Below are 12,920 nucleotides of genomic sequence, written 5' to 3' on the forward strand. Positions count from 1 at the left end.
AAAGCAATAGTCTGCCTGGAATGAGTTTCACAATCCCTGGCATTTCATATGTAAATGTTTTTACATGTTAAGCTTTATATTAAAATACATGACCCATGTTCATTGTTCTACTTGCAATATCTATCAAGTTAAGTTGTCACACCCACAAGAACTGCTTTTCTGGCAAACTAACCGCAGTAATCAACAATGTAATACTAAAAATAAGGTGCAACATACATTAGGTTGTGATCACACTACTTAAACATTCTCAATAAATGAACACTAAACCATCTTAACAAAACCTGGATCCTTTATTGAAGATGTATCTTTACAAAATGAGCAGGTATCAGCTGCACAACAACCATACTGGAATGCCTGTTTGGAAATGGACCCAGTATGCCTTTGTGTTAATCTGGCACTTCACTTCAATGGGCAGCTTCTGCTACCAGGACAACCGCGCAGGAGCCCCACTACAGGACCCCAGTGGTAAACAAAACAGAAAATTCAATGGTCTACCTACACCCCACAGTCCTGCTCCCCCATTTAATAAAGTTGACTTGTTTTTACTCCTTAGCAATCGCGAAGGGCTTCTCCACTTCAATCTTGCCACAGTCGTGGATGGACACGTCTTTGAGGGGCTTGTCCCGGCCGTCTGTCTTTGTGCCCTCGATCTTCTTCACCACATCCTGTAGGGGAACAATACCGCGAGTGAGGGGTATGCAAACAGATTCAGCTGCAGGGGGAGGTGTGTATTTGTTCTGTGTTGGGGGTTGGTGGGGAGTACTCACCGTGCCTTCCAAGATTTTGCCAAAAACCACGTGCTTGCCATCCAACCAAGGTGTCTGAATGGTGGTGATAAAGAACTGGGAGCCGTTGGTGTCTTTGCCAGCGTTGGCCATGCTCAGCCAGTAAGGTCCGTAGTGCTTCAGCTTGAAGTTCTCATCAGGGAAGCGATCTCCGTAGATGCTCTTGCCTTCAGGGAAACAAGGATATTGACGATAATCAATTTGCATTGATGCCCATACCATTATTGGTAGTTATACATCAATAATTCCCCTCACCGCCAGTGCCATCTCCTCTGGTGAAGTCACCACCCTGGATCATGAAATCCTTGATAACTCTGTGGAACTTGCTGCTTTTGTAACCAAATCCTTTCTGTGGAGACAAGCAATGCATTAGTGAGTACCTCAATGGTTCTACCGTAACATATCAATTTGCTAAATCGATACTCTGGGTATAAATAGACTCACCTCTCCAGTTGCTAGTGTAATGAAGTTCTCAACTGTCTTGGGTACTGTTTTCCCAAACAACCCAATGACAATTCGGCCAACATCCTCATCTCCAATTCTGATGTCGAAATAAACCTGTTAATGAGTAAATGGGTTAGCAGGAATTCTCAAAGGCAACTTGTTCTCATCCTGGAATGGCATCCCTTGAGCACTACAGATAGGCCATCATGGAACTCGTGACATTTTAGAGAGAAATGTCTATGCATTTACATTCTTTTCCCCAGAAGACCACTGATGGTGTGAACATCTTACAGTGGCGTGTATTCATGGATGCTACGCTTCACTGGAATAGAAAAATATACATCTTCTGTCCCGCGTTTCATAATGTTCCTTCAGTTCTCAAGAGGCTGAATGTAGCTCACTGGAAATAGCATCTGAGCAAGTGAAACAGCGCCCCTCTACGTGTTGGCCATCTGATGCTGTCTGGCCCAAACGACTAACATTGTTGCCGCACATAGCATTGCATGGAATGCAAGGAAAGCCAGCGAGTATTTCGCCTACCATGATATCAAAAAAAAAGTATCAAATTAGGGTTGAGCTAAGCTAACCTTGGCCTGGCAGGATGGAAGTTCAATATGTAGCAGGTAATGTTAACTAACTAACGTTGCCCATGAATGAACGTTATCCTAGAGCAAGCATTTTAGCCAGGTAGCCGTAGACATTAGAGCGTGTACTGTAGGACAGCGAGTTCGTTTCTTCAACATGCAAGTGGATAGCATTGGCATTTCCCATTGATTTTACCCACGCATCGCTACTGCTTAGAGTAGCAGTAAAACAAAACAGTTTTTGGTGTTTCATTTAAAGGTTTTGGAGGAAGACTCCGCCCAGACATGCTTGGCAGTAAGGATTGTTTGAAAGGTTGTGATTGGCAACAAAACCGGTTTCTTAGTTCTCATTTTACCATTAGCTGCAGTAGGTTGTTCGGAAATTTGATTTATGGAAGTAACACGCTAACTACATTGCCTGTAACCGGTCAAACAACCCAATGCTTCACAAACGCAAAAATGACTTCCAATTACGTGCGCACGTTTTTTCTTTACTCGTGAATGGGCTCCCGAGTGGTGCAGCGGTCTAAGTCATTGCACCAATGTTAGAGGCATCACTACAGACCATGGGTCGATGCCGGGCTGTAGCACAACCGGCCGTGATCATGAGTCCCGTAGGGCGGTGCACAATTGACCCAGCCTCGTCCTGGTTTGGGTTTGGCCGGTGTAGGCCATCATTGTACATATTTTTGTTTTTGACTTACCTAGTTAAATAAAGGTTAAATAAAAACGATTGCTGACGACGTTGGGCGCAGTCACACGTAGTTCCAAGCCGAATAAGTGGACGTGGCCTAGTTAACTACAGCAGCTAAAAAAAAAAAATGTAACCTAGCTAGTTAGGGCCTGTATTTCGTGCAAGCGTCGAGGCCGTGCATTAACTAGTAACTAACCGCTGCATCGCATTTCGCCGAGTTCGTTTAATTGTATCACGTCTTATGACATTGTAGTTGGCAATATTTTAGACCTGAAAAGTCAGACAGCACAAAACGGTTTCTTACTGCAAACGTTACTTGTGCACAAAAAAAAAATCCCTCCCGTCTTTCGACTTGCTAGATACCTTACCTTGGCCGTGACTTTTGGGCCCTTCTGTTTCTCGTCAGCGTCTGATCCGCTCGGGAAGAGCAGAAATATCACCGACCCAACGATGACCGTGACCGCAACCAAAAACTTCATCCTTCTCTCGCAGATTCGAACCATGAACAAGAAAAGTGTAGCCGTGGCGGCCCTAATGTACGTGTATGTGCCGGGGGAAAAGTGGGTATATCCGGGGTGGAGACAGCTGCCTTAACGCAGGCCTTTACCCTCCGCCCATGATATCCAATTGGAGGAGGTGCGGTTTCAATCTAGCCAAAATAAAACGTTTTACTATGATTGGTTTAGTCTGCACATTATGCAATGTATAACCCAATCATGGATGGATACGCGTAATGCGCACATAAAGACACATCCGTGAATTCGATTATCTGGCCCGGGTTGGTCCCTACCCCATTGAAGTTTACATTTAAAATAGTTAAAGAGCGACTGCCCCTTAAAAAACAGCGATGTGGCATTGATATGAGTCAAACATTTATTCTAGTGTCAAACTTGATGACTACAAAGTGTTAAAATAATAATTTTGTTCATGAAGTCAGTCTTGTCTGAAACCGAGTTTGGAACCTCGGGGCATCACACCGAGTAAATGAAGGTTGGGTTTCGATTACAATTATGTCAATAAATCATGCCCCTTTTGTCAAACTCCACGTGTAAATTGCCCCTCCCACTTCGTTTCCGTTCATGGATTGGAACTCAATTGTTTCTTCGTCCTAAACCAAAGCGATCATGGCCGTTTGAGACTGAAAAGCCCTATACGGATTCACCATGCAATGCATGCTTTCAGCTAGGTTGAAGGTGGGTATATTTTAAGGATGCACACCAAACAACTATGGTTTTTGCATGCCCTGCAGAAGGACTCCATCATGCAAGTTTTATTCCGTTGGTCCCCAGTGGATGTCAGTATACCGGCCGACCATAGACTGCTGGTTATGTACGGTCAGTATTAATTTGATAACCACTATCACAGCTAGCTAATGTCAGCCTACCTCAATACAACTCGGATTTGGCTTGGAAAAAAATACATTTCAAAAGAAGACAAATACTTACTTAAATACAATAATTTTGTCATGATTGTGATGTCGCCATACTAACTTCAGATGCAGATTTGAAGGGACCGCTGTATTTTAGCTAGCTAACATTAGCATTGTTAGCTATTTTTTACAAACTTTGATAGTAACAGTAATGAGTTGCAACCGATCTAAAGTAAATTTGACATAATTATTGCAAAGTTGTTTGCTACTAATTATTTGCCTACTTTGGCAATGTCATATTGCCATGCCACTCGAAATGAGTGTAATTTAGACGAAACAGTCACATTAGCCTCTGAGGCGCAGCCCATGTCTTCTAGGGCACAAATAAATATTGGAGGCAGTAATGGCGATACTAGCTAACTCATGTCTGACTACAACAGTGTCCCAACTAGTAGTAACAAACTCAGTCAATCTACATCTGTAAAGCATAGAAGTAGCTTTCAAACGAGATTTCTCGAGCTGTGTTTATAATTTAGGTAGGATGACAATCGTTGAACCTGTTTTTCTGTTAAACAAAGGGCATAATTGGGTGCCAGACTGATCCCGTGGTCATGAACGGATGCTGGGACCTACCAGAAGGAGCAACGGTGGGGTGGGTATCATAACATGTCCAGCAATGTGATTGCAATGGTTTAGAGATCTCCAAAAATATTTGAATTCGCTGTTCACTTGCTTTTTTCACAGCTTGTCAGGCAAGACCTCAGAATAAGTGTTTCACAACAAGTACTCTTGTGACACCTCATCCATTGTTGCCAGTCTCCCTCAACTCTGATGAAAAGGACACGCCGGCATGAGGCCTCTGACCGTGAGTTACTGCCCTGACGACACAGATGGCTTCATCGACAGGTAATGTTTGTGAAAAGTTCATGTTTTTTATAAATACCTGACTTGGTAAAGTAGGCTAATTCCCCAGTTAAGTGCATTAGCAAACAGCTTTGTCCTTTAGAACAAAATGCAATTTACCACATGGCTGTCTATTATATCACCCTGTCACAGGCACTTCCAGTCAACACCACCTAATAAGATTGGCTGCTGCAGTTGTTTGAGAGATGTCCAGTTTGCAGCTGAACATGCAGCATAGAGAAGACAAGCAAGGGGTCCCTCATCAGCATCATGCAGACATGCCCTCACAGTGAGCATTCCTATGAATGGAACAGTTGTGGCTGACAAGTATCCGACCAGCGACCTTCACTTGTCAGCGGCAACAGCTTTCACAGGATCATCATTTGTACAAATACAAACAATTTCTGTAAACTGACATTAGTTGTTGCTTATTTTCTACTTCTTAGTTGCGTATAATGTCCAGGGCATAACCTGGCGTGGTTGAACCAGCCTGATCCCTGTGTTCACCATTCTATTTCACTTCAAATTGTATATCTGAAGTGGAATAGAAAAGGTGAATGGAGCAATCAGGATATTTCTACCAAGCTAATCATAACCACCACGTAATGTAATCAGTGCTGTGTGTGTGACCGACCAGTATCTTTGAGGGACCAGTAGCTGATCTACGCTACTATGTCCATCAATAGGGCTCTGGCAAAGACCTCACCTCCATCCTCACATCTTGCCTGCTCACCAACAGTCTTTGATGGGGAGAACAGAATTAGGTTTAGGCTGACCTGTTTAAACTTCAACATAGGTGAGATCTGACACAAATCCCCCTCTTCAAAAGGGGTGACACTCTAGACCCAAACTGCTACAGATCTATATCTATTCTACCCTGCCTTTAAGGTCTTTAAAAGCCAAGTTAACAAACAGATTACCGACCATTTCGAATCTCACCGTACCTTCTCTGCTATACAATCTGGTTTCAGAGCTGGTCATGGGTGCACCTCAGCCACGCTCAAGGTCCTAAACAATATCATAACAGCCATCAATAAGACATTACTGTGCAGCCGTATTCATCGACACGGCTAAGGCTTTCAACTCTGTCAATCACAACATTCTTATTGGCAGACTCAACAGCCTTGGTTTCTCAAATAATTGCCTCGCTTGGTTCACCAACTACTTCTCCGATAGAGTTCAGTATGTCAAATCGGAGGGCCTGTTGTCCGAACCTCTGGCAGTCTCTATGGGGGTGCCACAGGGGTCAATTCTTGGGCCGACTCTTCTCTGTATACATCAATGATGTTGCTCTCGCTGTTAGTGATTCTTTGATCCACCTCTACGCAGACGACACCATTCTGTATACCTCTGGCCCTTTGTTGGACACTGTGTTAACTAACCTCCAGATGAGTTTCAATGCCATACAACTCTCCTTCCGTGGCATCCAACTGCTCTTAAATGCAAGTAAAACTAAATGCATGCTCTTCAACCGATCGCTGCCCGTACCTGCCCGCCCGTCCAGCATCACAACTCTGGACTGTTCTGACATATATATTATATTCTAACTACAAATACCTAGGTGTCTGGTTAGACTGTAAACTCTCCTTCCAGACTTTAAATATCTCCAATCCAAAATTAAATCTAGAATCGGCTTTCTATTTCGCAACAAAGCATCCTTCACTCATGCTGCCAAACATACCCTTGTAAAACTGACCATCCTACCGATCCTTGACTTCAGCTATGTCATTTACAAAATAGCCTCCAACACTCTACTCAACAAACTGGATGCAGTCTATCACAGTGCCATCCGTTTTGTCACCAAAGCCCCATATACTACCCACCACTGCGACCTGTATGATCTCGTTGGCTGGCCCTCACTTCATACTCGTCGCCAAACCCACTGGCTCCAGGTCATCTACAAATCTCTGCTAGGTAAAGCCCCACATTATCTCAGCTCACTGGTCACCATAGCAGCACCCACCCGTAGCATGCGCTCCAGCAGGTATATCTCACTGGTCACCCCCAAAGCCAACACTTACTTTGGCCGCCTTTCCTTCCAGTTCTCTGCTGCCAATGACTGGAACGAACTGCAAAAATCTCTGAAACTGGAGACTCTTACCTCCCTCACTAGCTTTAAGCACCAGCTTTCAGAGCAGCTCACAGATCACTGCACCTGTACATAGCTCATCTGTAAATATCCCATCCAATCTACCTCATCCCCGTACTGTATTTATTTATTTATTGCTCCTTTGCACCCCAGTATCTCAACTTGCACATTCATCTTCTGCACATCCTACCACTCCAGTGTTTAATTGCTTTATTGTAATGACTTTGCCACCATGGCCTATTTATTGCCTTACCTCACTTATCCGATCTCATTTGCACATGCTGTATATAGACTTTTCTACTATATTATTGATTGTATGTTCGTTTATTCTGTGTAACTGTGTTGTGTCAATGCTTTGCTTTATCTTGGCAGGTCGCAGTTGCAAATGAGAACTTGTTCTCAACTAGCCTACCTGGTTAAATAAAGGGGAAACTAAAAGAAAAAAAACTCTCCAACTGCCATTGGTAATAGAACAGTGACTTTATGTGTCCACAGAAACATGGATGGGGGCTGCACATGGAGACTTGCAAGATGATGGTATGAAGTCCAGACTGACAGACAGGCTTGACACTTGTCTCTGAATGGAGAGACCTGGCACTCTGCATTCAACTTTTACTTGCATTGTCTTTTATTATTTAAATGAATAGTGTCAGTCATTATGGGGTGGGAAAAACCCTGTATGTTCTGCACCAGATAACTCCTGTTGTGTACAGGACACCACACAGGAAGGTATGTCCACTCACTTTTGCCAAGGCAGCCCCATTACCACCAGACATAATGCAGATGGGCACTGTATCTGTATCGGCTGGGAATGACCAAAGATGAAGGTGCACATTGTTATATTCGCAGAACACTGTTTCTATGGTATTATGTAGGCCTACAGACTTGTTTATTCTACCTGGATCTGTTACAACATTTCAAAATGATCAAGATAGAATATCTTAAGGCAGGCTGCCTATTTTGAATGCACTGGTGGGAGTAGAAGGTGATACAGATGCAGCTGTCCCAGTCAGAGGGCAAGGATGGGGGGAGAGACTTGAGGTTATGGTTTTTAGTTGCAGCTCCCATTTATTTGATCCTTTCAATTATCCATTTCACTTCTGTAAGTGCTAAAAAAAAGATTTGCATTAGTATAATTTTACAAACATTCCATTATTCCTCAAATACATTTCTTTAACATTTACAAAATATATTAATCTTATAGCAAATCAAATTTTACAATCCATACACAGCAACATAACATACTGCCACTAATAATGCATCGAAATGCGCTCTATACTCACGAAAAAGCAAGTAAAATGTAAACAATATTTCAAGTTACTCACATTGGACACTGGGAAGCACAGATGACAGAAATAAATGCGGGAGAGTTCTTCACAACTACATTGGTTGTTTGGCACTGAATTAAAAGACAAAGGAACTCAGGTATTTAACAAGGCAAATTTTTTGCAGGTGCGCACAGAGCCAGTGTTGCCAACTTAGCTACTTTGTCGTTATATTCAGACCCCTCTAGTGACAAAAAATAAATAAAAAACCACTAGACAAATCTAGCAACTTTTTCTGGTGTTATTGGAGACTGACGTGAAAGCACGTATCGTTCTTACTCTTCTCAACGAGTAGCAGGTGCTGCCGTGGGCCCCACCCCAGTCCCAAAGCACTCACAGGCGGCCAAGTCCTCGCCAGCAGTCCCTCCCAGCTGCAGTCAGAGCAGGAGATGTTCACCCCTCCTCGTCCAGACTGCAAATTAATCGTGCATGCGGGAAGCCGCCCCTGGCTTACATGAAAAAAAATACAATTAACCTGAATTAGGGCCAGACTAGTTACCATAATTTTCTCAACTTGCCATTGACAGTTTTTTCTATTGTCTCTTTTTGGTCCATTTAGATTGTTAATGTAGCTTGTATACAAAAAAATGTTATGGTTAAAAATGTTAATGTTTTCCTGTCACTTGTTGTAGGCTCCTAAGTGGACTATAGGTTAAAAACCAAACCACATTAAGAAAACTAAAACACATAAAATAAAAAAAAACGAAGTAACTCCGCCAGAGTGTCTATTTTGGGTCACTTTTGCCGGTCCTAAGCCCGGATAAATGAGGAGGGTTGGAATTGTGACATTTAAAAAAACAAGAATCGACAGACGAAAGTTAATTTGTAGTTCTAAACATATTTAGGGTGTTTTTTACTCACTTTTTGTCTCTCCCACAGCGTCCATCACAATTACGTTCACATGGCCAATTATGCAAATTAGGTGATGATGTAATTTAGTGACTTTTAGGACAGCCAATAACTACTTTCCTAACTGAGGAGTTGGCAACACTGCAAGCCAGTCATCCTCACTACAAGGCCCTCTGCCTCAGGACTGCATTACACATTCCTTTCAGGTGACTGTTTTAAAAGATCAGGAACCAGTGGCTAGGTGAAGCAAAAAAGCTGGGCCAGATGAATCATTCGAACAAAAATAATTAGCCAGCCAGCTAACATTAGCTAGCTAGCCAAGCCAAAACGATTTGACCTGCCAGTCCATCTGCAAATCTGTGGGTCAAAACCACCAGAAATATGCAATAAAACTCAATGTTATCAAAAACAGATAAAACAATTAAAAACACTTAAATGCACATAGAGCTCTCTGCTTAGGCTGCTGCCATGGCAACAACATAGCTGTAATATAGAAGTACGTTTGAATAACCTAGCAACTTGGGTGTGTTCATTTATTCATTCTGGAGTGCACTCTGGGCGTTGTCAGATTATTTGTAAATTCAGAGCGTTCAGTCTGTCCAAGGAGTTGGGTTGATCCAAGCGTTCTGACCTCAACCTCAGTCAAGCACCAAAGCTAACCGGCTAACGTTGGTTAGCTTGCTAGCTACGTCCAGACCAGTGGCGATTTTAACATGTAAATCTTGGTGGGGAAAACTCAAACATAAAAAAAAAATGCATTCCAGCAAAAACACAACACTAAAAAATACATTAGTTGCACTATAACAGTGGCAAGCGGTGGCCACAAACTGTTACGGCCTACATAAAGCTGTCCCAACAGCAGAGCTTTCTTTCCAGTACAATGGAGTGAATCCTTACCACCGCTACACCTGGCTGTCAATGGAGCCTTGTTTGTCAGCGAAACAATTAATTCAGCTTCGTTTAAAAACATAGCTGATGTGGCTGACTTGCTTAAGCAAATATGGTTTCTACTTACAATTGAGATGTACAAACGATGGCATAAGGGAACGATGAGAGTAATTCCGTAATTTCGATTAAGACATTAATGAGCGAATGACAACGGACATAGTCAATATAGTAACTATGTGTTCGGCACTTTTGAAATGTACAGCAACAGAATGCAGAACGTGGGCTGCTCTTGCAGTATTTAACCTGTAAACCAAGTCAGAACCATAGGATAAATATAGGGAGCAGACAATGAAACTTACAATATTAGATGGCATTTCTCAAAAACTGGTTGAAAGGCTACAAGTGCAGCACCACTGAGTCAGAACAGTAATGTTAGGTGAAATTAAAAGGTGAAAATAGACCAAATTATGGGCTACTAACAGCTTACTACTCAACATACACTTAGTATTACTTTCTTAGCTACAGTATACATATCTACCTTGCATATTGCATAATTTATGCAGCAGCATACAATACATTTTTGGACTAAACTTGGCTTGGGATGTGCCCACTTAAACATGAAGGTGGTGCGGCGTTTATGTCATCAAACTTTGTCAACCACACAGCCACTCCTTTGAATAGCAGGCTACTGGTTGCTTTGCACTGCTTGCAGACAGCCACTGATTCCTTCCAAACGACTCATTGTTGAATTTGCGATTTCCAACTTGTTGTGTATGTAACGGATGTGAAGCGGCTAGCGTAGTTAGCGGTGGTGCGCGCTAAATAGCGTTTCAATCGGTGACGTCACTTGCTCTGAGACCTTGAAGTAGTAGTTCCCCTTGCTCTGCAAGGGTTGTGGCTTTTGTGGAGCGATGGGTAACAATGCTTCGTGGGTGACTGTTGTTGATGTGTGCAGAGGGTCCCTGGTTCACACCCGGGTATGGGCGAGGGGACGGTCTAAATTTATACTGTTACATTGGTGCCGTGACCCGGTCACTGGTTGCTGCAGAAAAGGAGGAGGTCAAAAGTGGGGTGAGTGTAATGGATGTGAAACGCCTAGCTTAGTTAGCGGGTGGTGCGCGCTAAATAGCGCTTCAATTGGTGACGTCACTTGCTCTGAGACCTTGAAGTAGTAGTTCCCCTTGCTCTGCAAGGGCTGTGGCTATTGTGGAGCGATATGTAACGATGCTTCGTGGGTGGCTGTTGTTGATGTGTGCAGAGGGTTCCTGGTTCACACCCGGGTATGGACGAGGGTACGGTCTAAAGTTATACTGTTACATGTAATCTTTATGGCCGATGAGCACCGATACGCTTTATATATAATTTCTCTTCATATGACAAGGATTAAAGAGCATTTGCCAGTAGATTGTCAACTTGATTCATGATGATGATTCCTAGCTAAGACTTTGAAAGTAAGATGTTGACAAGATCAGTCCAATCAAAAATACTGTACATATAATCTGATTTGACAAAATTTTATCTGTGGCCAATGATCTTGAGCTTTCTTGGAAGGGCACTTGTAATAGAACTTTATGGCAGGACCCAAAGAGCTGAAATTTTGGATGTCTATTATTTCTCTTTCTCTAAGGACATAAACTTTGGGATGACGTTGTGTCCTCATGAGTGACAGAACACTGAACCAATCACGGCGTAATGCTCCTATTTTTTGCTGGCACGCCCCACCACCACAGAAAGCACTGAGCTATGCTGAAACGCCTGCATTTTGGAGCTGCCTTACTCAAGAAAACAAATAATAGAACATGAGTGTATGCAGCTTTATAAACTCAGTGATATAAATCTTTTTTGACATTGTTTGTAAACTGATATGTGACACGTATTAATTCCAAAATAACATGCAAAACATGCAAGCCCTCTTTTTTTTGTGCTAAAAATATGGGGCTCAAAGCAGCACAGCACAAAACAGCACAGTTACCAACGCTCAGGAAAACATGAAAACAGCCTAACAGGCTCTGCCCCACCTACCCTGAATGACGGGTCGCCACTGGTATAGACACAAATGAGAGAACACCTCACTCTGACTATTTTACTCGCTGTAGCAGAGCTGGTTAGGCTCCAATCCTCTCATAGGTTTTCTATCGAGGAAAACTCAATTACAGCCATTATAGTGCAGCAATCAGAACAGTCAGAGTGGATCTGAATGAAAGGATACACTAAAAAAGAGCCTATTCTTATTGTACTGTACAGCATTTTTTATAATCAAATCATAGAAAGTTCAGTATACACATATGTCAAAAGGGGAATGCACATGATGCAAGGCCATCAGAAGCACTGGCAGACTCTGGATGCTACTATATTCTTGTTTCAGGGCAATAGCCTACACCACATACAGTTGGCTACTGTGCCAGAGCCATACAGTATATACATCATTGAAATCTTGACATGATGCCTTAATTCCTGGGATAGATCAATAATTGCACCAATGCATCCCATCCAAAAATGAGAATGTTCCTCAACAGGGAAACCCCTTGCAAGGTTACATGATGGAATAAGAGTTTGTCTTATGACCATTTTAAGTGCATTTATAAACCATTATTCAACCAAGCTTTTAATAATAGGCTTACAATTTGGAAAGCATGAATGACTTTCACAATGTTAACCATAACTTTTTATTATAGGTTCTAAAAATGTTTGATTGATGGTTAAAGTAATTGCCCTATTTTTAAATGCACCATTAAATTATTTAACAATTGTAAGTATTTTTTTGATGTGGAAACATTGTGAACCCGTTTTTGCGATTGGACCTGTGCATCCGACTCCAGAGCCCTTTATTGCAGAGTTGTGTCAATGAGGTGGTCAAGTTTTCAGTTGTCTTAATTAACACTCATTACATGGTTTGTGCAGGCTGAGATATGGTGCGTTGGGTTGCTATCGGAAACGGAAACATTTTTAACCAGCATGGTAACAAGTATTCGTTGTTGCACCCCGCAATT

The 12,920-nt window shown here is 42.4% G+C and overlaps 2 protein-coding genes and 1 long non-coding RNA gene across 4 annotated transcripts in view; 1 reads left to right on the plus strand and 2 right to left on the minus strand.

Annotated features, from left to right (window-relative positions):
- The window catches only part of prdm11 (PR domain containing 11), a 362,582-nt gene that overhangs the window by 268,173 nt on the left and 81,489 nt on the right, over positions 1-12,920 (minus strand). The gene's annotated exons all lie outside the window — the stretch shown is intronic.
- On the minus strand, positions 272-3,082 carry ppib (peptidylprolyl isomerase B (cyclophilin B)). Its single transcript, XM_035790501.2, has 5 exons — positions 2,876-3,082; positions 1,230-1,343; positions 1,041-1,134; positions 768-952; positions 272-665 (listed from the first exon to the last, which is right to left on the minus strand). Exons 1-5 carry the CDS (start codon positions 3,008-3,010, stop codon positions 543-545), a joined length of 651 nt encoding a protein of 216 aa, XP_035646394.1. The 5' UTR covers positions 3,011-3,082; the 3' UTR covers positions 272-542.
- LOC118396361 (uncharacterized) lies at positions 3,205-5,196 on the plus strand. Its single transcript, XR_004828178.2, has 4 exons — positions 3,205-3,700; positions 4,455-4,528; positions 4,621-4,782; positions 4,933-5,196. It is a non-coding gene; the product is annotated as an uncharacterized LOC118396361 (long non-coding RNA).

This window comes from Oncorhynchus keta, chromosome 17, assembly GCF_023373465.1.
Source record: "Oncorhynchus keta strain PuntledgeMale-10-30-2019 chromosome 17, Oket_V2, whole genome shotgun sequence".
NCBI classification, from domain to species: Eukaryota; Metazoa; Chordata; class Actinopteri; order Salmoniformes; family Salmonidae; genus Oncorhynchus; species Oncorhynchus keta.

Coding starts and splice junctions, on each gene's coding strand:
- ppib (XM_035790501.2), bottom strand. CDS start 3,010: ATGGTTCGAATCTGCGAGAGAAGGATGAAGTTTTTGGTTGCGGTCACG. Junction 953..1,040: donor CAGAGGAGATGGCACTGGCG/GTGAGGGGAATT, acceptor GTTTCCCTGAAG/GCAAGAGCATCTACGGAGAT. Junction 666..767: donor GCAAAATCTTGGAAGGCACG/GTGAGTACTCCC, acceptor GTTCCCCTACAG/GATGTGGTGAAGAAGATCGA.